Source organism: Podarcis tiliguerta (genome assembly GCF_965153285.1).
Source record: "Podarcis tiliguerta genome assembly, chromosome: Z".
In the NCBI taxonomy this organism is placed as follows: Eukaryota; Metazoa; Chordata; class Lepidosauria; order Squamata; family Lacertidae; genus Podarcis; species Podarcis tiliguerta.
The window spans coordinates 18,256,066-18,280,024 of NC_139553.1; the positions used below are offsets into that span (position 1 = coordinate 18,256,066).

Here is a 23,959-nt window from a genome sequence, read left to right on the forward strand (position 1 = left end):
TAACAGATGGCTCTGCCAGTGACCACTTGATGGATGGGTGTGTTTGCTGCTAGGATGTCTCTATTTTTTTCGAAAGAAAGAGAGAAAATAAAAATGGAAGCGCTTTCACACTTAGATAATCTGGCATATGTTGCATTTGGGGGGGGGGGTCTTGTTCCCTGCCTTTTTAGCTGTAGGTAACAACTTTTGGAAGGGAGCTTATAGTTGAAGAGAACGACGAAGCAGTTGTCTTGAAGGTTGTGCACCCAATAGGGGTGGGGGCTGCTTCACCTGTTGACAAGCGCAGAGTGGGCCCCTCGCTCTTTGGCTTCCATTGCATAAGAACGTAAGAACGGCCTGCTGGATCAGGACAATGGCCCATCTAGTCCAGCAGCAAAAAAGGGTGTGATTTCTCAGGGATGGCTCTTTGATCTTTGGAGCTGCCTCTTTGAAGGCTGGGAGATTTATAGCTCCCTCGGTGGCTCTGGGAGGAGTTGGGGCAGGTGGTTCGTGGGCATTGGGGGGGGGGAGTGTGTGGCCAGGGTGTGAAAGGGGTGCCTAAGGTGGATGTGAAAAAAGGGTTCCCATGGGCTGTGGAAGGCTTGGCCAGTTGATGGATTGCTTGTGATTCTCCAGCTCAGGTCTTTGCAGGAGCTGAGGGTAGTTTGTGATTTAAAAACCCAGGGGATTGAGTTTCACTTCTGTGGGAAGCCTGCCTTTATCTTGTTCAGTGACCCCTGTTTCTTGTCATAACATCAGAACCCAGGAGTCATTCAGTGAAATTGATTTGCAGCAAGTCTGGGGGCAAGTGCAAATTGTGAGATGGCTGCTTTCCGCAGGATATAAGGGCCAGGAGTTGTTAAAAGGGGGCTGGACAAAATTCAAGGAGGGGAACACATTTAATCACAGCTATGAGGTATGACAGCTCAGTGGAACCTCCACATTCCAAGGCAGTCTACCTCCAAGTATCAGTTACTGGGCTGGTGGGAAGCAAAGAAGCCTGTTGAGTTTCTGCCCTGTCTGAGGACTCCCTAGAAGCATCTGTCTAGCCACTGTGGAGACGAGAAGCAGGGGGCTTTTAATGGCAGGGCTGTTAAGAATTTACAGCCTTGAGGCCCTGCCCTCCTTCTTTCTTCTTCTTGTGTCCCCAGTAACAGTTTATTCAGCTGTTTTTAAATGTGTTGCTTCCCACCTAGAACCTTTTGAATGGGATGGGCTATAAATCCAAGAGAAACCCACAAATGTGTGACAAGAGGTAACAAAAAGCCTGTTGTGGCCCTGCGGAATATACAGGTTACCTGTCCTGTCCTGGAAATGAGAGGGCATTTTTTTCAGGTGGCAGGTGTCAATTGCAGACATGGGCTGCAGGAGGTGATAGTTTGGGGGCACAACCCCTTCCTCTTCATGCAGAATGCTGGGAGGGGTTGAATCAGCCCCACCAACCAGTTGCCCTGAGCATTGTATGGATTGCTGAGGTACCTGAAACATGTTGGGGAAAGTCTCCTGGAAGACCTCCTACTACCAGTTGAGTATTCATTGCTAGATCCTGGATATGGCCAAAGGGCCCCCCCAGCACCCTGTGCTCACAGTGGGTGTCCAAATGCCTATTATGGGAAGCCCACAGGCAAGACCTGAGCACACAGCAACTCTCCCCACATGTGATTCTCAACAACTGGTATTCAGAGCTAGACTGCTCCTGGGGATGGAGGTTCTGCTCTTATGGTAGACCTTCACGTTGGCTAACCAGATGCCCCAATGGGAAGCAGTGTTAGATATATAAGTTAGGCGCCAATGGTCACCTTAAACCTAGTTTGTGGTCACTACAATGGAGTGCCTTACTTGTCAGAGAGTTGGACACTACAACTCTACAATTCTATGATCTCAGCTACATTGCTTGACTATAGCTTGCTCTACAACAATTCCTTTGTCCCAGTATACAAGAAGAAACACAACACAGCAGAAATGGTATTAACTATGGCCTAAGGCAAAGGTTTTTAAATTGTGGTTGCCAACTTTGCGCCCAGAAATCTCCACATAGTTGCAATTGGACCTGCGCCAGTAGCAAAATGCACCTTGGGAATTTTAAACACTGATGTGTTCTGAGTGCAACTGCAGTCTCCTCTCCTGTAGTTGGCATTCAGAGGCAATGGAGGTGCAATGTATCCATTGAGGGTTGCTGTTTTGGGTAAATGCTGCCATGCCACCACCCTCCTTAGTCCTGATGTGTCCCCTTCTTCCTCACTCTAGGTGCCCCAGCTCTCATGTGGGCAGCCGGTGCCACCTGCAGAACCCGTGCCTCAGCTACCCCTGCAAGAATGCGGGCACCTGCCAGCCCATCGTCCGTGGCAACGTGGCCGAGTATACCTGTGCCTGCCACCTAGGCTACACTGACAAGCTGTGCCTTACTCCTGAGGAGAACGCGTGCCTCAGCAGCCCCTGCCACAATGGAGGGAGCTGTGACCTTGTCACGCTGACGGAATACAAGTGCCGCTGCCCTCCAGGATGGTCAGGTAAGCGGGCAGCAAGTCTTTGAGCACCAGCAAACCCAGGTTATTATCAGTCCCAAATCAGTTGAGCTCAGAATGTTTCTCTAAAGGAAGCTTGTGTTCTGTGTTCGCCCCTTTCCTAGGCAAAACGTGCCAGCAGGCAGACCCTTGCGCCTCCAACCCTTGTGCCAACAGTGGGCAGTGTGTGCCCTTCGAATCAACCTATGTGTGCAAGTGCCCACCGGGCTTCCATGGGGCCACGTGCAAGGAGGACACCAACGAGTGCAGCCGCTCCCCCGCCATCTGCAAGAACGGCGGCACCTGCGTCAACGAGGTGGGCTCCTACCAGTGCCACTGCAGGCAGGCCTACACAGGACAGAACTGCGAGCACCTTTACGTCCCCTGCAACCCCTCGCCTTGCCAGAATGGAGGCACCTGCCGGCAGACCGGAGACACCACCTACGAGTGCACCTGCCTGCCAGGTATGGATGGGGGCATTGCCCGGTTCTTGCTGGCTGCTTGAAGCTGCCTTTTCTCCTTGGCTTCTAGTGGCCGCGAGCCCTTGGTGGGGGTGGGTACGTAGGAAGCTGCCTTCTGCTGAGCCAGAGAATGGGGCTCCCACTGAGCTCCAGCCCTTCACCAGGGTGTTTGTGGAGAGGAGTTTCTAGTCCTCAAGAGTTCTGAAACAAAGCGCTGAATTAAATGGAAATACAGGAAGCTGCCCAATGCTGAGACATTGGTCCAACCAGCTCAGCATTGTCTACACTAATAGCAGCTCTTCAGGGTTTCAGGCAGGGAGCAATTCCTGCCCTACCTGGTTAATTCAGACCTTTGTTTAGAACCATGAGGGCCAGAATCCTCCCTTATTTTGGGGTGAGGGCTGTAGCTCAGTGCTCTGCAAGCAGAAGGTCCCAGGTTCAACCCCCAGTACAATCTCCTTACCTTGGACCCTAGAGAGCTGCCACTCAGTGCGAAGGATATAAAGCTAGAATATTTCAATTGCCCAACTGCTATACGGCAGCTCTTTATGCCCTATGCAAACCACCGGGACCCAGAGCAAAGAGGGGCTTCTTTGCTCCCTCCAGCAAGCTACCCATAGCAACCTGGCTACTAGTGGTCCTGTCCTGTGGCACCCAGGCTTGACATCTGCAGCTAGAGGTCCCTTAGATAGGTTTCCTCCCCACCCAAAGTGCTGCTCAGTATCAGTGCAGTCCGTTTCCCAGGCAGCAATCAGATCCTTCCGTGTACCCAGGAGGGGCAGAGAGGGGTCAGTTATCGCAACAGGAGTGTGCTGCTGCTGCCGGGCTCTTCAAAAACAAAGCCCTCTTCCCCTGTTGTTGTTTTTTCCATCCCAACTGCCTGCTAACTTTATCTAAGACCCCTATTGCTGCTGCTGCTGCTGCTGTTAATGTGCTGCTTTGAGTTTGAAAGCATTGGTGCCTCTCCAGCTGATTAATTGCTTGGGACAGGCTCAAAAGGAGTTGCGAAGTGTCTTTGGTGCCGGATCCTTAGATTGGTCAATTGGGCTTCTTTGAAAGATTAATCAGTTTGGAGAGGCACAAGTTCAAAAAGTAACAAAGAAGAACGAATCAGGCTTCCTCTTATCTTAGCTGCCCTACTTTTTTAGCATTCACAAATGACTATTTTTTTTTTCTTTTCCTTTTTGTCTGACCTGCTGCCTATTCTTTGCATTTCTTTTTTTAAAAACACCCAGTCCTCTTTCTGTGCCTCTTAACAGCAGCCAGAGAGGCAGCAATTTAACAGCTTTGTGGCGAGTCAGACATTGGTCCATCTAGCTCCATATTGCCCATTCTGACTGGCAGCAGCAGTGACTCTCCAGGATTTCAGGCAGGGGACATTATTTTTCCTCCAATCACGGCATCTTCATGACAAGAATAACTTCTCTGAGCTGTAGCTCAGTGGTAGAATACCTGCTTTGCATGCAGAAGGTGCCAGGTTCAATCCCCAATTGGCATCTCCAGGCAAGGGCGGGGAAAGACTCCTCTTGAAGCTTTGGAGTGCCACTGCCATCTGTGTAGACAGTATGGAGCTAGATGGCTTTTTGGTCTGACTTGTTCCTGTTTTATTCAGAATTTTAACTTTATTTTTAGGGAGAGGGCTGCGTTTTTGTGCAGAAGGCCCCAAATCCAACCCCCAGGAGCATCTCCAGGAGACTCCCCATGTGAAAACCTAGACTGCCACTATCATCCAGTGTAGGGAGGTCCTGGACGGAATGGGCCATTTGTCGTTACTCATTAAAAGGCAGCTTCTATTGTACATATAGGAAGTAGGAGTTTGCTAAAACAAAACAAAACAAAACACAAAAAACCACCTTGCAGCCCGCAGTCAAAACAGCTGTTGCTTCACTTCTAGGTGTGTGTGTGTGTGTGTGTGTGTGTGTGTGTGTATCTTTTTGCAGAACCTGCTTCTCCAGCTCCTTCACTGTATACTCTCAAGTATATTGCTTTCACCCTGAGTTGAGGACACAGGGTGGCAGCTGGAGAAATCTGCGTCAATGAAGAGCAGAGAAGGAGGGTTCCTTGATCAAACAAGATCCTGCCTTTTCCCTCCTCCTCCTCTTCTATTTTTGAGGGTGGGAGATCCTTTCTGTGTGGAAACGAGCAAGGCTCTGGGTCCATTACTGTGTCTGGGTCCATTGCTGTGCCTTCAGACTTTGATGGAGCTGGTTTCTTGGGAGGAGGCAGAGTATGCATCCAAATGCCAGCCGGCTGGAAAATCACAAAAGGGGGAGAGCGCTGCTGCCGCTCTCGTGCCTGAGTCCTTCTTGTGTTCTTTCCTTCGGGGGTATCTGGTTGGCCACGGGGAGAACAGAAGTCTGGGCGAGGTGCACCATTGGCCAGCCCCAGCCCCAGCAGGGCTCTTCTTAGGTTCCTGTCGCAGATATGGACCCCTTGTTTCGGGCTGCAAATGTCAGGATGCTAGGAGGACTTCCTTGCGCATGGGGGGGGGGGAGAGAGAGAGAGCGACAGGAGCAGGAAGAGAAAAGCAGGTTACATCATGGACGGCACAGGGAGCTAAAAGGAGGTGAAGCGGGCAGGGCCCTTCCGCTATAAAACCCTGTGGTTGGCGGAGTCTGTGTGGCACCAGTCCCATTCTCTACCCCCACCCCCAATTGCAGTGCAGTTCCTTCCTTTCTGGGCCCTGTTTTCCTGCTGTGCTGAATGGAAGGACACCAGGCGATGGAGCTCCTGCACTGGAATCTCCCACACACTTCGTATTGCATTCTCTCCCCACAATTATTATACAGCTCCTCTCTTGTGAGCTTAGGTAGAAACAAGTTGCCGTGGCCAGATGCTCACACAGCTTTTCTGCAAAGTCTTGTACCCGGGGGCTCGCTACTCTGGCTTCTCAATAAAAGTGAACATAAACATAGTCTTATGCAAATTCAGGCGTGTTGGTTCCTCCAGGGTGCAGCAGTTAAGTTTCTGGAAAAAACCAAACAAATAGCGATGCTCCAAGAACAAATGTGAACTGAGCCTTTTACCCTCCAGATTGTTGTTGAACTACAGCTACCATCCTCCCATAGGGATCAAGAGCTCCTGCTGAGAGAGAAAAAGGGGGAGTCCCATTAGTAGGGTCACAACATGTCTGGAGAGCGAGGGGTGGCACCCAGTTCACCGTGTGCTGTATTTGAACCAGCAAGGTTCAAGCCCCCAGCCCCCCAAGAGAAGAAACAAGCAAGCTTGTGTTCTTTTAGAATGGACTTCTTCATGCAGCACATAGTTATGACTGAGGAACTCACCCCCCACAAGGAGGAGCGATGGCCAACTAGGATGGCTTTAAAATAGGTTTAGACAAATTCATAGAGGAGAGTTTACTAGGCACGCTGGCGATGCTTTGCCTCCATATTTGGAAGCAATAAACGCTTCTGAATAGCTGTTACTGGAACCTTCAGGAGGGCAGTGTTGCTGTTGTGCTCTGCTTGAGAGTTTCCCAAAAGAGGCACCTGGCTGGTGACTGTCTATGCTACGCTGGGCCCTCTTTGGCCTGATCCAGCAGGCTCTTCTTAAGTTCTTAAGCAAGCATGGAGGCTCCAAATCCAATATATAAGGTAAATTTCCAGTAATTTTTAATGGGGCACCCATATTTTCTGAGACTGGATGGCATTTCAGATCAAGTCAGATTGACAGCATCTCTTGAGGTTTTCTGGCAAGCTGAGCAATTTTGAATCCTCTGCCACTAAGTAACAGAGCCTGCTGTTTCTCTCCCATTGTCAGAGGGGGCTAAAAACCAGGTCTGACACACGTTTTCTTCCTTTCCCCTTTTTCTTTCCCCACCTTCAAACACCTGGCAGGTTTTGCTGGTCAGAACTGTGAGGAAAATCTCAACGACTGCCCAGGGAACAACTGCAAGAATGGAGGGACCTGCGTGGACGGGGTGAACACCTACAACTGTCAGTGCCCCCCTGAATGGACAGGTAGGGAATGAAGGCCAATATCTTTGGGTGGGGGACTAGGGAATAGGCGAGGGTTTGGCTCCAGGGAGGGTCATGGTCATGGTTTGAAGACTGGCTCAGCTGCACCCTTCCAATGCATTCTCTGTTCATAGGGAACACCTAAGATGCCAAGATTGCAGACCTTTACAGATTTATGTTGAAAGTTATGCATTAGGAAATACGCAATACAGTAGTACCTCAAGTTGAATGTGCTTCGGGTTGAGCGCGTTCGAGTTGCGCTCCGCGGCAATCCAGAAGTAACGGAGTGCGTTACTTCCGGGTTTCGTCGCTCACGCATGCACAGACGCTCAAAATGACGTCATGCGCAGAAGCGGCAAAACGTGACCTGCAGACACGTCTTACATTCCATTTGGGATGCAAACGGGGCTCCGGAATGGATCCCGTTCGCATCCCAAGGTACCACTGTATTAGTGTTGTTATTGCCATTTTATTAGCCTTAGCTACAACTATTATTGTTGTTGCTCTTGCTACCATTAATAATGTTGCTGGGGCTTATCCCACATTACACCTCCTCAAAGTAAGCCTATTGAAATTGGTGAATTTGACTCGCTCAGGTCACCCAAATTTTAGTAGGTCAGCTCTGCATAGGACTTAGCTGTAAACAACCCACTCTTACAATTATCACGATTGTTACTGAGGACCTTGCGTTATATGAGTTAAATAAGTTTGCTGTCATTTGACAATGAGGGCAAAGGTGATGTCCAACTCATTTCTTTACTCCGCCCCACTGCGATTCATGTCTTGCAGTGGCTGGACTAGATGACCCCCCCCTTGGGCCCCTTCCAACTCTTCAAATTCTATGATTTTGTGAACCTCTTCCAGGCCAGTACTGTGCAGAGGACGTGGACGAGTGCCAGCTGATCCCCAATGCTTGCCAGAACGGGGGCACGTGCCACAACACCCATGGCAGCTACAACTGCGTCTGTGTCAACGGCTGGACAGGCGAGGACTGCAGCGAGAACATTGACGACTGTGCCAACGCTGCCTGCTTCGTGGGAGCTACCTGCCACGATCGTGTGGCCTCTTTCTACTGCGAGTGCCCTCATGGACGGACAGGTGCGGATCGAGGGAGCTGAATGCAAGGTCCCAGCTCTCTCCTCTGTTGGTGCACGAAACCAGGGGTGCCACTTTGGGGTGGGTGGCCATGGCCCTTTTGAGAGAGGGAGGGTCGGAGCCCCCCCTGCAAGCATTCTTCTCTAAGCACCTGTGCCCGTTTCCTTGCAGGTCTGCTGTGCCACCTCAACGATGCTTGCATCAGCAATCCCTGCAATGATGGGTCCAACTGCGACACCAACCCAGTCACTGGGAAGGCCATCTGCACCTGCCCCTCTGGCTACATGGGGCCTGCCTGCAACCAGGACGTGGATGAATGCTCGCTTGGTAAGTGGGCACAGGGAGGACTTGGCGGGGAGAAAAACCAGTGGAAAGGGACCTGCGTAGTCTGTTCTAGCCTGAAACCCAATGTAATACAGTCAGCATACAGGAAATAAAAAAAGCATGCCTCACACAAGGACTTCAGAACAAAGTAGCAAAATGCAAAATAACAGCAACAACAACTGTAATCTCGAGTTAGAATCGTAGAGTTTGAAGGGACCCTCAGGGTCATCTAGCCCAACCCCCTGCAATGCTGGAAACCCGGCTGACAGAGTTACTCGCTGAAAATGCTCTCTCTTGGTTTCAGGTGTTGGTTTTTCCTCACCGATAGAAATTTAGCTGCCATTGATGCCTTTGTTTATGTTTTTATCTTCCATTAGATTTTTAACATAAAGTTGAACTGACCTTGGTCAGCAAAGGGGCCAAATTTATTTTGCTGCCAAACTCCAGTTTAGTAATTGCAGAACAGATATACATTGTTTTGTGGATTCCAGCTCCTGATAGTTAACAGGGGCATAATACCTTGAAGGAAAGAGGGGAGCCAGCATACCTGCTGTCCCACAGCACTTCGGATATGGAAGGGCATTGAATCTGCCCATAGTTAACACTCTGCATTATTTAGCAACATTTGGACCCCCCAAAATAGGGAACTAGCTAGAGCAGGTCATCATAAGAAATACTCAAGGAGTACAGTGGAATCCTGAAACCCACCTCAGGAAACTACATGCAAACAGAGAGTTTGGGGAAGGACAAGGCCAGGAACCAGAAAGGTGCAGGCTGGGAGGTCCCGATCCATGGCCACCATCCCCAGTCATGCTCTGTTGCTTCCTTTGGGAGCTACTGCTTCTCTTCACTGTGTTTTTGTGTGTGTGTTCAATTTGGATTTGATTTAATATTTGTTTTCTGCTTTCTGGAAGGGGGGGGGCACAACGGCAGTGCCAAGCTCAGAGCATCTCACAACAACAACAACAACCGTGTTACAAATGAGCAAACAATATTTATTGAACTGAAAAACTCACGACAGCATATAGATAAAGCAAAGGCGAACACAGGAGTAGTAAAGAATTAACACAGTTCAGTACAAACTCGGAAGACCAGTAATGCTAATATAGAATGCTGATTATGTCTTTTTAATGGTTCTGAACCCAACAGGTGCCAACCCCTGTGAGCATGCGGGGAAGTGCCTGAACACAGAGGGCTCCTTCGAATGCCAGTGCCAGCAAGGCTACTCTGGCCCCCGCTGTGAGATTGATGTGAATGAGTGCTCCTCAAACCCCTGCCAGAACGATGCCACCTGCCTGGACCAGATCGGGGTCTTTCACTGCATTTGCATGCCAGGTGAGTGCCCAGTTCTACGTACCACCCAGGAGGTATCCCCAGCAGTGTGCCCTCTAGGTGTTGTTGAACTCCCAGCTCCCTTTATTATTCACTTACACACACACACACACACACACACACACACACACCGCCCTGAAGGAGTTCAAGGTGGCATGCATGGTTCTTCCTCTGTTCCTTATTTAATTCAACAACCCTGTGAGGTTAGGCTTAAGCTAAGAGGCGGTCACTGGCTCCCAAGTTCCTGTCTGGAAACCTTTGTGGCCAGGTTGGGGGGTGGGGGATTTTAACCCTGATCTCTCCCAGGTCCTAGTCAACACTCTTAACTGCATCAAACCTGACTCTCAGCATAGCCAGTGCCTGTGAATGATGCTGGGAGCTGTTGATGGGCTATACAGAACTGATAGAAAGGACTGACAGAATCTGAGACCAGGGAGAAGAGACGGTGGAAGAAGACTGGGGGAAAAAAATTTTAAAATCTATTTAGAGAAATATTGTAAAATTAATGAATGTTAGGAAATGTTGGAATGAAATTACATGACTTTAGTAGAAATATTATAAGGAGTAGATAAATTTTAAGGTTTTGATGGTAAGATAAGATTAAAATAAATTAAGGAAATTAAATGATAGAAAGCAGTGAAAGATGGAAAGGATTTGCTGATATAGTTAATAACTGGAATACAAAAAAGGGAGGTGTGAGGAGGTCGAGGAAATAAGTTAATGAAAGATAAGGATAAATATCGGGTGTGTTTTTAAATTGTTTTTGTGTTTTTTTGTGTTTGGATGTATTGTGGTTTTTTTTGCTCTCTTTTTATGTAATCTTTTACTTTTCTTTTTTCCTCTTTTCTTTTTTTCCTTTTTTGTGCTTTTTTTCCTGTAACTTTTAAATTTCCAATAAATATTCTTTAAAAAAAAAAAGAATGATGCTGGGAGCTGGTAGTCTAGCAGCAGCTGCAGGTCACCACATTGACAGCCTCTGTTACAACATATTTGTATGTCAGTTTGTGCCTGCACTGTGTGGAGCCTGATGCCTAGGAGAGAGGTGGCATCTGGGCATATTCTTCTTTGACGTTTGCCACACCTGGACTTCTCCTACCAGTGAAGTAAAACCAAGCAGCTTGCTTGTTTCCCTGGCAGACCCTCTTAAACTTCCCAAAAGTTTAGGAGGGAAACAAGCAAGCTGCTTTGACCCTAGCCTGGATACACAGGCTCAGAGCCTTTTTAAAAGCCTTGGTGCACCCCAGATCCTCTCCCTTCTGGGCTGCAGGAGTAAGTGGGAGGATGGAAGGTGGCAGCAATTACCAGAGAGTAAGACCCGTTGGCAACACTGCAGGGCTGTTGTGTTGCAGCTGGTCAAGGAAGGGGGTAGGAGAGCCTCGCTTAGGGGCACACACACACACACACATGCATCACATCCTGAACAAGAGCAGTCCTGATATGTGTTGATGCACTGCAACATTTTGCTGCCACCAAAGTGCAGGAGAAAGTGGCTAAGCAGAGCCAGGAGTCTCTCCTCCACCATAAAGCCAAAGGAGGAGCTGGCCTTGCCAAAGGTGGGCTTGAGCCATTTGCTGCTGGCTCTTTGAGGCTATAGGTGCTATAGGTGTGCTGTCCTCTCAGCATGCGTCAGGGGAGCTCCTTTAGGCTTACCTTTTCTTTCCTTGTCGGGAAACTCCTTTCAGGCTACGAGGGCATCTACTGCGAGATCAACACGGACGAGTGCGCCAGCAGCCCCTGCCTGCACAACGGGAACTGTGTGGACAAGATCAATGAGTTTGCCTGCGAGTGCCCCAGAGGTACTACTGGAGCGGGGTGGGGTGGGGGTGGAGGGGCATCGATCTCTCCGCCTTCAGTGCAAAGCCTTTGTAGTGAGAACGGAGCTGCAGTTAATCCACCACCCAGAGGCAAACCTCGCCGGCAGGTTTGAAATACGCTCAGAGTGGGCAGCTCGGGGGAAATTGGATGCTTCTCCTCTGATGTCTCTTAATTCTGGCAGTTCCAAGGGGCTCCACGCCTGCATTTGAGGTGGAGGGATGTGGTGTTGAGAAGTGGGTTGCCCTGTCTTTGAAAGAGTGTTTGGGGGGGGGGCCTGCCATTGCTTTTAGCCCTGGTAAGTAAAGGAAACCTCTGGGTCCAGAGGTCCAGTTTACCTTTCAGGCAGGGGGTATCTCCTAGCCTTACCTAAAGAAGCTACCAAAGGCTGAACCCTGGGGTTTTGAACCTTGTGCATGCAAAGCAGAAGCTCCATGCCACTGGCGGCTTTTTCCCCTAAAAAAGGAAGTAAGGTTACTAGTCCTCATGATTCTAAATAAAGGGCAGGTTTAAATAGAAATCTGCCTTGCACAGACAGAATTTGCACTGTGTTCAGGACAGAAAGGACCCCCCCCCCACATCAGAGGTGTTATGTCTTTGAATGCCAGTTGCTGGGGGGTGGCTAGCAAGGAAGTGCTATTGTGCTCAGGGCCCTGGTGTGCACGTCATGTGTGGATGAGAGGAGTGTGCACTGGGAAGCTTGGGAATCACCCAGGCACACTCATCATCAGGCAGAGAGGACTGGTTCCGTTCTCTGCTCAGTGCCTGCCCTATGGAGAAACTGAGTTTATCATTTGGGTGTGGGTGTGTGTGTGTGTGGGTGTGTGTGTAAAATTGCTTTGTCATTACAAGATTCCTAACAGCAAATATAATTTAGGGTAAGTAGTTTTGACCACAGGAAAAAACCAATGACCTCTGTGGATCCTGTTACCTTTTTAGAGGCTGCATTCACTCGGTAGTTTATTTCGCCTTCATGACGTTTCCTCTGTGTTATATTTGAACTTTTGCATGAGATGAAAACCAGAGATATAGCAGAATGCAACGGAGGTTTCACTCTCATTTCTGTGTTACTTGCAAACAGACGTTTCTTCTGGAAGCAAATAACAGAGATACATGTTAAAACTTGCTCTACATTCCACTAGATTTTTAGAGGTGGCTTCTTCGCCATGTTAAAGCTCATATATAATGCAGGAATCAACAGTTAGGGAAACTTCAGGAAAATGGGATAAACTGTGCTGGGATTACAGCCTTCTCTATATTCCTGGAAGTGGATTTACATCGTGTGAAAGCTCAAATATAACATGGAAACTAGCAGTTGGGGAAATGTCAGGAAAAGGGAATAGACCAGGCATCAGCAGACATTTTCAGCAGGGAGCCGGTCCACTGTCCCTCAGACCTTGTGGGGTGCTGGACTATATTTTGAAGGAAAAAAACGAACGAATTCCTATGCCCCACAAATAACCCAGAGATGCATTTTAAATAAAAGCACACGTTCTACTCATGTAAAAACACGCTGATTCCTGGACCGTCCGCGGGCCAGCTTTAGAAGGCAATTGGGCCAGATCCGGCCCCTGGGCCTTAGTTTGCCTACCCATGAAATAGACTGTCATGTAAATTCAGCCAAAGTTATACCACACCAGCTGCACAACAAGCCTCGGTGCCACTTTTGCAGAGTTAAGATGCTGAGGGTGGGGGTTAGGGGTTCTGCCCTGTTGATTAGAAGGGGCTGCTACTTTGTAGTTTTGCCCTATTCTGACACACACCCCTTTTTTGTGCAACTCAGAACAGCAAATGCACACACCTCCTCTCAGCGTAAAGACGCCTTCAAGCCAAGCTCTACTTCCTCCTTCATCTGGGAGACAGAATGAAAGCGAGGGAGCGAGAAACCGAGGATCAATTTAAATAATGGCAGGAACAAGATTTGCACTTATAAAGGCCCCCCTAGTTGGGGAATAAGTTGGTGAGGGGGAGCACTGGGAAGCTGGGAGAGGCAGAATGAGACGAAGGCTGGATGGATTTAAATGAGGTGTTGCAGTCCACAGGACGAGAGAATGGGGGAGAGCGCCGGATAATCCATGAAATGGGGCTTTGGGGGCTTTTTGAAGTCGAGAGGCCGGGCTTTCCTCCTCCTCCTCCTCCTCCTCTGTAGATGTAAATAAGATGTTCTCAGGGAGAGCCAGTCCAGCGCCCATTCAGAACCCCAGGCAGCCGTCTCCATGGCGATGGAGAGCGAAGGCCCTGAAAAACTTGATTTGGGGGCTGAATGGAGGGGAAGCAGAGCCCCAGGGTACAGAAGGCTGGCACCCCAAGTGTTGACGTGGAATAGTTGCCACAACAAGCCACAATTTACTAGCAAGAAGAGGATTTGAAGGTCCCCCTCCCCTTCAGCGTCTAGTTGGAAGAGTTTCTGTGTGTATGGAGGGTGTGTGTGAAAAACCCACATTTTCATGCTCTTTTTTCTTATCCTGGTTGTAGGGATAGTTTAGGGGTCCTTGCGTGTGTGTGTGTGTGTGTGTGTGAGAGAGAGAGAGAGAGAGAGAGAGAGAGAGAGAGTGCTTCACATCGACACCATAAAGCACCATGATTCCACTTTGAAGAGTCATGGCTTCCCCCCCAAGAAACCTGGGAGTTGCTGTTTGTTCAGGGTGCTGTAAGTTCCTAGGAAACCTCTCTATTCCCTTCATGAAGCTACAGTTCCCTGAGTTCCCTTTGAAGAGGCATTGATGGTTAAACTGCTCTAGGAATTGTAGCTCTGTAAGGGGAATATGGGGGGGTGTTGCCTAACAACTCAGTCCCCTGAACAAACTATAGTTCCCAGGATTCCTTGGGGGAAAGCCGTGGCTTTTTAAAGTGGCATCGCAGTACTTAAAATGTATGGTGGCCAGAGGGTGCCGGGGGTGGGAGAGAGAAGTCATATTGGCTTTCTGCAGCGAAGTGGAGCAGATTTCTGCTGCTTCGGTGCTGCAAACTTCCCAGAAACAAAATGTGTAACTAAGAAGGTGCTGGAGACAGAGAGAGTTGGCTGTCGCTTTCGCACCTGGGCACTGTGCCAAATGGGGCAACCGAAAAAAGGGGGCAGCCAGGCCCCCATGACATGCTTTTTACGCTCTCTAGAGAAGATTTCCAGAGACAGGACAAGATCTTGGAAGGGGGAGCAGTGCCCATCTGTCAGTTTGCATTTTCACATTTCTGGACATTTTTTAAGCGATTGAGGATGGGGGGCGGGATACAGCTTTACCCCTCCAGTTTGTGGGAAATCACAAGAGTTATCGTAATTGTCCGCCCCGAACTGGGTCCCCCCGCCCCACTTTGGGGCTGAGGATGTTTGTGGGAAGGCAGCTGTGAAGTGTATAATGACAGCCTATTCATCAAGATATTTCACAGAAAAGGTTTTTTGGCTTTTATTCCTCTGACTGTCCCTTGGGTACTCCTTTTTTAAAATAAAAGTGACTGGGAAATTCAAGCAGGGTGTCTGGACTGCATCCTGACCAGATAAAGATGTGCACAAAGGGGTCATCGCCAGCTAAGCCCTACTGAAGAGTAGAACCATTGAAGTTAGGAATGCCCGTGATTTCTAATAGGTCTATCTTGAGTAGAACTAAAATTGAACTTAAGAAGGGCCTGGCTGCTGGATCAGGCCACTGGCGCCCCTCTATGCCAGCATCCTGTTCTCACTTGTGGTCAACCAGATGCCCGTATGGGAAGCCTGCAAGCAGGATCTAAGCACAAGAGCCCTCCCTATGCCATGGTTTCTAGCATCTAGCTCAGTATTGTGCACACTGACAGGCAGCCACAACTCTCCAGTGGTTTCATGCAAGTCATGTTCCCAGCCCCACCTAGAGATGCAACCGGGGACTGAACCTGGGACCTTCTGCATGCAAAGCAGTGACTCTGTCGCTAAGCCGCAGCCCTTCTCCTAAAGCCCCTACAGTTTCCCTTTCTGGTCATCTAGAGGAATGCCTTACTTGCCACAGGTGACTGGGCAAGAAGAGGCTTCTCACCTGTGGAAGAGGTGGGAGCCATATTTGTTCCTTATCAGCAAGGAGGGTGACCATTGCAGGGGTCTCGACCATCCTGAAGTCGGTGCTCAGGCCAAGCTCAGCCTCTTTGTTTCCCGGCAGGTTTCAATGGCCACCTGTGCCAGTACGACATTGACGAGTGTGCCAGCACCCCGTGCAAGAATGGTGCCAAGTGTGTTGATGGCCCCAATGCCTACACCTGTGAATGCACTGAAGGTAAGCAGGGTTGGGGGTGTGGGATCTCTGACCTCTTCTGGAGGGCAAGGATTCTGAGACAGGGGGCAGCCCACTGCGGAAATAATGTATTTCACTGCACACAAAGGGATTTGATTTATTAGACTTTTCTATCACTTGGTGCTAAAAGAAAGTCTCTAATATGCTTTAGTATATATTTCATAACATGCCTTGATTGAAAACAAAACCCTTCTGTGCAGCACAAAAATGCTTAAAACAAATTATCAGTAAGAAGAATAAACAATAATTTAAGAACTTTTTTAAAGGTTGAAAGCACAACAGGTGCCAGAAAGAGTACGGTGAAGGTGGTTGCCTGTTGTCACTAGGCAGGGAGTTCCAAAGTATACTGCAAAGTAATGCAAAATAGCAAAACGTAGTAGGGAATGTTACACAATGTTGGAACAAGAATTGCAAAACAAAACCCACACACCGTAAAGCATGGACTGAACATTGTTAACAACAGTGTCATTAAAATTGCCCATATCCCCAGGACAATAAAGGCTTTTATTGGAGGAGGGCTACCTGGAGATTCCGGGGGCTGTATACCACAAAGCTCCGACCATTCCCCTAAAAATAAAGTAAGATTCTAGTCCTCATAGTTCTGAAGAAATGGCTGAGTTAAATAGTTACGTTGTGGGTGCCATATACTGAGACTGACCCTTGGTGCATCTAATTCATTACTGTTTGCACTGAGTAGTGCCTAATTTTTCTTTTTCTGCATTTCATCAGACATGAGTCTAACACACACTTTGCTTGTAAAGCCAGGCTACTGCCTATTCTCTCTCTGTATGTGTGTGTTTAAAAAAACTCTTAAGTCCTCCTTCTGTGCCTCTGACAGTAGCCTGAGAGGCAGCAGTTTACCAGCCTTCTACTGATGGCATGGTCCCTCTAGCTCAATCTACACTGGCTGGCAGCAGTGGCACTCCAGAGTTTTCAGGCAGGAGATGGTTCCAGTCATACCTGGAGATATACAGTGGTGCCTCGCAAGACGAAAAGAATCTGTTCCGCGGGTCTTTTCGTCTTGCGGTTTTTTCGTCTTGCGAAGCAAGCCCATTGACGGAGTAGCACTATTAGCACTATTGACAATATAAGGGCTAAAAACGGCTTTTTAAGGCTTGGAGGATTAGCGGTTTTGCTGCTAAAATACTTTTAGCAGCTTAGCGATTCAGGAAAAGGGGTTTTGGAGCGGGGGAAAAAAAAATCAAATTTTTTTGTCATTTTTTGTCTTGCGAAGCAAGCCCATAGGGAAATTTGTCTTGCGAAGCGCCTCTGCAGACAGAAAACCCTTTCGTCTTGCGGGTTTTCCATCTTGCGAGGCATTCGTCTTGCGGGGCACCACTGTATGTGGGGATTGAGCCCAGGGGCCTTTTGCATGCCAAGCAGATGCCGCCATGACACTTCCTCAGATGTTTCTGAAAGGCCTAGAGGGGTCTCAGTTGGGCTTGCAACCTAGAAATGCTTTCAGGAGGGGAGGAGCAGCAGCTCTGATTCTTGGCTGGTGCAGTGCCAGGGTCCCTGGCACCGACAACTGGTGGCACCCCCCCCAAAAAAAATTGGACTCTGCTTCCATTTCCTCCCTCTCTCCCCCACTCCTCATGAGTTTTGCTCTGTGCAGCACCTGACACAATGGAGGCAGCCCCCCCCCCCACCTCGGCTGAAAGCCAAACATTACTGGGGAAGGGGGTGTTGTGTGCCAGCCATTGGGGACTTTGCCTCTGGTCTCCTCCTTCCTTCTTGGGCCCCTCGCCTCCCCGCAAAGGAGAAAGCGGGGACGGAGCAATACAAAAAACAGGCCATTTCCAAACCCTCGCATACACATACACACGGGGTTTTTTTGGGGGGGGGTAGCAGGGGCCGTGCGCACTCGACGAGTGAAACTCAAGTAGGTTTGGGGACAAAGCCGACGCCATGAGCCGGCAGCAGTGAACAGAGGTGCTTTTGTGGGGGTCCTCCGCTAAAAATCTTCCAGCTGAACAGTCTCTAATGAGCATCTTGGTCTCGCCGATGAAAAGCTGAGATGTGGATTTCGTTGGTGGGGGAGGCCTGTGGGGAGGGGGGGAACAGTCAAAGCCTGACTTTGTCTTCCTTCCAACCCCCCTCTTCCTCCCCCCACTCCCGGCTTTTGTCCTCCTCCCTCCTCTGTCTCCCGGCACTTCTCAGTTGCTATTATCCCTCCATACAGGCAGCCGTACATGCAGCCGTTTGTCCCAACCGAACCCGCACCTCCCCCTCCCGTCCTGGTCCTGCCCTTTTGGATTCCATGGCCAGCCTCTCTGAGCTGCATGCAGACAAAGTGGGGAAAGAGGCTGCCTCTGGGCTCCTGCGAAAGACAGGAAGAAAGGGGTAGTCTGTGCAAGGGGAGCCATTGTGCGCTCCCGGGGACAAAGCCAGGCTCTCTTTGCATTCAGTTGGGAGGCAGTAGGGAGGGGGGTGCGGCTCCTTCTCCTTCCTCCGATCGTTAAGGAACCTCCCCTCCAAATCCTCTTGCCACGCGCTGTCTTCCCTTTGCAGCCAGGGTCCCCCCTATCCATGTCTTAGCCATGCTGGCTGGCAAAGGGGTTGTTGGCTGCTGGGCTCAAGGGCACTTGGTGTGTGTTTGGTTCAGCTTCTGTGCCCCAGGCTCTCTGTGGGGGCTTCCCCGGGAACTCATCTGTATAGGAAGCTGCCTCATGCTAAGTCAGACCATGATATAGGAACATCAATGAGCCTCTTGGATCTGGCCATCTAGCATGCTGTTTGCAGAGTGGCCAACCACAGTGGCCCACAATCAGGACCTGAGCACAAGAGCAACTCTCCCTTCCTGTGGTTTCATGCAAATGGGATTCAGAAGCATTGCTGCCTCTGACTGTGGAGGCAGGGTGCAGCCAGCGTGGCTAGTAGCCGCTGATAAACCTCTTCCTCTTCCTTCTCCATGAATCTGTCCAATCCTCTTTTAAAGCCATCCAGGTTGGTGGCTGTCACTGCCTCCTGCAGGGGTGAGTTCCGTAGTTTCACTGGCCTCCACTTCCTGCACCAGGTGCTGATTCCAAACCAGCTTCAAGGTCACAGCAATGAGAAGAGCCACCTATGATTCCTGTAAGGACTGGTCATACTGGTGTTCTGTGATCAGGCTCTCCCTTAGAGAGAGGAGGCTCAGAAGGTGTCCACAAGAGGCTTTTGGGCTGTGCCCCACCAACCTCTGGAATGCTTTCTCAAGTGAAACCCACCTGCTGCAGACATTGACATCTTTTCAGTGCCTAGTTAAGACTTTCCTCTCCTGCCTCCTGCCCAGGCTACTCAGCAGTTGATGGAATTTGAAAAGTTTTGAAAAGTTTTTAAACTTAATTGCAAGTTGCTTATGGGTTGCCCTGTGTTGGTTTTTGTTGTTGTTTATTAGGCTTACAAGTTGCTTTTTTACAAAAATAACTCAAAGCAGCTTATAAGGAAATAGCACATACATTAACACCAACAGAATGGTAGACTCTTAAGTGCAGACATGTTTCATATCTGGACCTCACAATTCTGGGGTTTAATATTAATGCACACATGGACAACACGTCCAAGAGAGTCAAACTAACAATCAAGCCACTACTGCTCAATCAAACTGGTGTAGTTCTGCGATATATATGTAACATCGATAGAACATGGCTATAGGCTCTGAGGACACCTGGCAACTAGTGGAATGGTACATTTGTTTAAATCTTTGAAGTTAATTGTAATTAAATGGACATTTGGTGCTTCTGCAGGATATTCATTGTTGCTTCTTGTATAAATAAGTGAAAACAATAACATATTTTTTTTGGGGGGGGGGAACCCAGTATAAAACAGAGATCTGTATTGGGGTGGCTGACTCCCAATTTATTGATTGACTGATGGACTGATTGTCATGACCTGCTTGGTGTTGTCTCCTCCTCAGGCTTTTCTGGCCCCCATTGTGAGACTGACATTAACGAGTGTGACCCAGACCCTTGCCACTATGGGACCTGCCAAGATGGCATTGCCACCTTCACCTGCCTCTGCCAGCCAGGCTACACGGGGCGTCTCTGTGACATGAACATCAATGAGTGCCAGAGCCAGCCTTGCAAGAACGGGGGCACCTGCCAGGATCGGAACAATGCTTATAACTGCCTCTGCCTCAAAGGGACGACAGGTAAGAGCTCTCAGGGGTGTTCACTGCAGCAGTCTTTTTGTAAAAAAATAAAATTAAATCCTAAGGGATGTTTAGGTAAGGTGAAGGCTCAGGACAGACAAAGGAAAGTACTTCTGCACTCAGCACATAGATTATCTATGGGAATCGCTCCCATTTTCATAAGGGCCACATCATCTCCATTCTGTACTTGTAAGGAATTGATCCAGCACCATGGCAGCACCTCATGCCCACTCAGGGATGTCCCAGTGAGAAGCCCACAAGCAGGAAATAAGAGCATAAGAAGAGCCTGCAGGATCAGGCCAAAGGGTGCCCATCTAGTCCAGTGTCCTGTTCTTAAAGTGGCTAGCAAGGAGGACAAGATCCCTTTCCCCTCCTGTGGTTTCCAGCAACTGGTATTCAGAAGCATTGCTGCCTCCCAACTGTGGAGGCAGAACATAGTCTTTATGGCTTGTGGCCATCAATAGCCCTCTCCTCCTCCATGAATTTGACTAATCCTCTTTTAAATCTATGCAAGTTGATGGGAATCACTGCCCTTCATTGGGAGCGAGTTCCACTGATGACGGAAGAAATCAAATTTTCCATCATTCAGCTCCACTGGATACCCACAGAGTTCCAGCGTTACGAGAGAGGGAGAAAAGCTTTTCTCTATCCACTTTCTCCATGCTATGTGTAATTTTGCAAATTTCTACCATGCCCTCTCTTGCCTTTTCTTTAAACTGAAAAGTCTCAAATGCTGCAGCCTTCCTCAGGCGAGAGGCTCAGTCAGCCCCTTGTTGCTGTAGTATCCAGCTTGGGTCCCCCATCGTTCAGCCCGGACACTGAGATCCAGCTCCAAGGATCTTATTGTGAGAAGTGAGGTTAAGGGAATCAGGCAGAAGGCCTTCTCAGCAGCCATGGCCATCCAATGGAATGCCCTCCCAGCAGATGTCAAGGAGATAAATACCTAACTTTTAGAAGACATCTGAAGGCAGCCCTGTATAGGGAAGTTTTTAATGTTTGGTGTTTTACTGTGTTTGATGTTTTAATCTGTTGGAAGCCACCCAGAGTAGCTAGGCCAACCCAGTCAGATGGATGGCATAGAAATAAATTCTTATTCTTATTCTTAAGGGCCCAATTGCGAGGTCAACCTGGATGACTGCGCCAGCAATCCGTGTGACTATGGCAAGTGCATTGACAAAATCAATAGCTACGAGTGCACCTGTGAGCCTGGATATGCAGGTGAGGACGGGGGGTGGGATCATAGAACCATAGAATTGTGGAGTTGAAAGGGACCTAAACCAACAATGGTTGCGTTGCAGTGCAATACAGGGAAGCCATTCTTGTACTGTATTGGGTTTTCTTTACAGCTATGGTGATTGGTTCTGGGTTGTGACACTGGGCCAGCCTGTGACCTCTTTCTCTTACCCAAACTTCACAGGGAGGATGTGCAACATCAACATTGACGAATGTGCCAGTAACCCTTGCCACAATGGAGGCACTTGCAGGGACGGCATCAACGGCTTCGTTTGCGTCTGCCCAGAGGGCTACCATGATCCCATGTGCCTCTCGGAAGTCAATGAGTGCAACAGCAACCCCTGCATTCACGGGAAATGCAATGATGGCCTGAATGGGTAAGCTTCTGGGGAGGCGGCTCTGGGGCTCTCTGCCTGGCATGGGGGAGTTCCCTCCGCTGTCTCACATGGTCAGATGCAGCCCTTGCCAAGCCGAGAGTAGAGCAAGGTGAGAGGTTCTGGAGTCACTTCCCAGACAGGCATCTCTCAGGTTCTCATAGTCACTTAGTTGGGCACCATGACAACAGGATCATCATCAATAATTATCTATTGATTTATATGGGGGGGGGAACCATCTAAGCAGTTTCTATATAACACAGAAATTTTTTAAAAGAGAAAGAGAAATGTATGTACAACATTAAAAACCAAAAATATAAAGGAATATACAAAGGAATACATCATGGAAGCTACAAAATGACACTGAGCAGAAGGCTCAGTCTAAGAAATCGTACCAAGCATTTTGGCTACAGAAGGAAATTTCTGATCGCTATCCTGCACATGACGATAGACAGTGGTTTAGAAGCTCCTTGTTGCAATTCCAACATCACATTTGGTGGAACATGCTTTTGGTGTGGTCATCCAAGCAAAGAAATCAGATTCCTAAATGTGGTGATTTAATACTCCTGCTAAGTGACTTGAAACCAGACATCGGGAAACTGGTATCACTTCATGAAGCCCAGGCATCGCATTAAGAATTTGCTGCACAGTGAAGGAGTTACTATGACTCTTGCTAAATGACTATCAGATGTTGAAAAGCTGGCATCCCTGCATCAAGTTCCATCAATTTTGTTGAATTAATTAAACTCAATAGTTTTAATTGGATTTTGAATAAATGTGCAATTAATCGTTACTCTTTTGAATTTTATTCTGCTGTTACCTTCCTTAGTGAGTTGTGAAAACCAGTCTTCTGAATAATGCTTTTGATAGGTTAGGGGGCCATGGGGATGAGTTGATGGAGCCAAGGGCACGGTGGCCCAACAAAATTTTGGGAACCACCGCTCTGTGTCTAGGGACAATCTACCTCTGAATAACCAATGATGGGGAACAACAACTGGAGAGTGTTCTTGTGCTCAGGTCCTATTGAAGCATCTGGTTGGCCACCATGAGAACAGGATGCTGGGCTAGATGGTCCACTGGCTTGATGCATCAGGCTCTTCTAATGTTCTTTGAGTCTACTCTGAATCATTCTTGGTTTGCATTATCCTCCAAGCATCTGTAATAGATGTGGTCTTCCTGTGACTGCATGGAATCTGTGGGGTCAGAGGCAAGTTGCCCCTGAACGCCAATTTCTAGGAATCACAAGTGGGGCTGTTGCATTCAAGTCCTGCTTGCCAAATAGTGGCATCTGGTTGGTCAAGTTTGGGAACAAGATGGCTGGACTAGATGGGGCATTGGCCTGACCAAATAGGCTCTTCTTATGTTCCTATAACAGCCGCCATACACCAAGGAAAAGAGAGTCCAGAGAGGTTTCGGGAAGTGTCCCAGCTTAGTAGAACAGCAGATGTTTCCCAGGCAGAAAGTCCAATAGGGCTGGGACTGTCCACTGCCTGAAACTCTGGGGAGCCACTGCCAGCCAGTGTAGAGAATGCTAAGGTAGATGGGCCAAGAGTTTGGCAGCTTCCTGTCTTTGTTTGCCAGTTTGATGTCAGTTGCTAAGAATCACATGCAGGGAGGTGGCTAATACATTCAGGTCCTCCTTTTGTGGGCTTCTGTGAGAAGATGATGCTGGACTAGATGGGGCCTCCTTGGCCTGATCCAGCTGTTGCGGGACCCTTCTGAGGTTCTTAGAACTGTATACATGCACAGTGTCTGAAAGGAACAGGGCACCCAGGGGTGGCAGGATGGCAGCTGCTTTGAGCAGCAGACATTTGGAACCAAAGATTACAAGATGGGTCTCTGTTGGGGGGTGGCTGCTGCAGACACACCAGCCCTTTCAATTGCCAACTTGGTGCCCGCCAGATTCTTTGGACCACAATTCACCCATCAGGAGCAGGAGTTGTGTCATCCAAAACATCTGGAAGCCTCCACGTTGGTCTTCACACATGCACATGCTCAGGCACATGCTCATGCGCGTTCTGCTTCTTAATGACAGCTACAAGTGCGATTGTGACCCAGGCTGGAGCGGGACAAACTGCGACATCAACAACAACGAGTGTGAATCCAACCCTTGTATGAATGGTGGCACCTGTAAAGATATGACCAGCGGCTACATCTGTACCTGTCAGGAGGGCTTCAGCGGTAAGAGGTCTGGGGAGAGCGGACAGGGAATGCTTGCCCTGCCTTGAGCACACCAAGGCCTGTGACTGGCCTGTGGTGTAACAGGTAGTGTCATTCTATAGTCCAGTCAATAGGTGGCACTAGACTTCCTGGTTATTTCTTGTCCAATTGCTTCCTGGTCCAATAGCTTCCTGGTCCAATTGCTGGGTGGAGCTTTCTGGTCACTGTTCTTGGGGGGGGGGTTGAGAGAGAAACAATTGAACTGTATTAAAAGCCAGGAGAATTTAAGAAATGTGAGTAATTGTGATAATATGGAAAATTGTCAGACAGGCTGAGGGAAGTCTAAA

General features: G+C 48.8%; 1 protein-coding gene across 2 annotated transcripts in view; it reads left to right on the plus strand.

The window, feature by feature from the left end:
• The window catches only part of NOTCH1 (notch receptor 1), a 97,170-nt gene that overhangs the window by 35,829 nt on the left and 37,382 nt on the right, over positions 1-23,959 (plus strand). For both annotated transcript variants that reach the window (XM_083423265.1, XM_083423266.1), the window contains 12 exons: positions 2,227-2,489; positions 2,609-2,947; positions 6,781-6,903; positions 7,765-7,998; positions 8,167-8,322; positions 9,469-9,654; positions 11,334-11,447; positions 15,585-15,698; positions 19,612-19,845; positions 20,953-21,063; positions 21,263-21,455; positions 23,488-23,633. In XM_083423265.1, the coding sequence (XP_083279391.1) occupies positions 2,227-2,489; positions 2,609-2,947; positions 6,781-6,903; positions 7,765-7,998; positions 8,167-8,322; positions 9,469-9,654; positions 11,334-11,447; positions 15,585-15,698; positions 19,612-19,845; positions 20,953-21,063; positions 21,263-21,455; positions 23,488-23,633 (2,213 nt within the window). The remainder of the gene's footprint in view (positions 1-2,226; positions 2,490-2,608; positions 2,948-6,780; positions 6,904-7,764; positions 7,999-8,166; positions 8,323-9,468; positions 9,655-11,333; positions 11,448-15,584; positions 15,699-19,611; positions 19,846-20,952; positions 21,064-21,262; positions 21,456-23,487; positions 23,634-23,959) is intronic.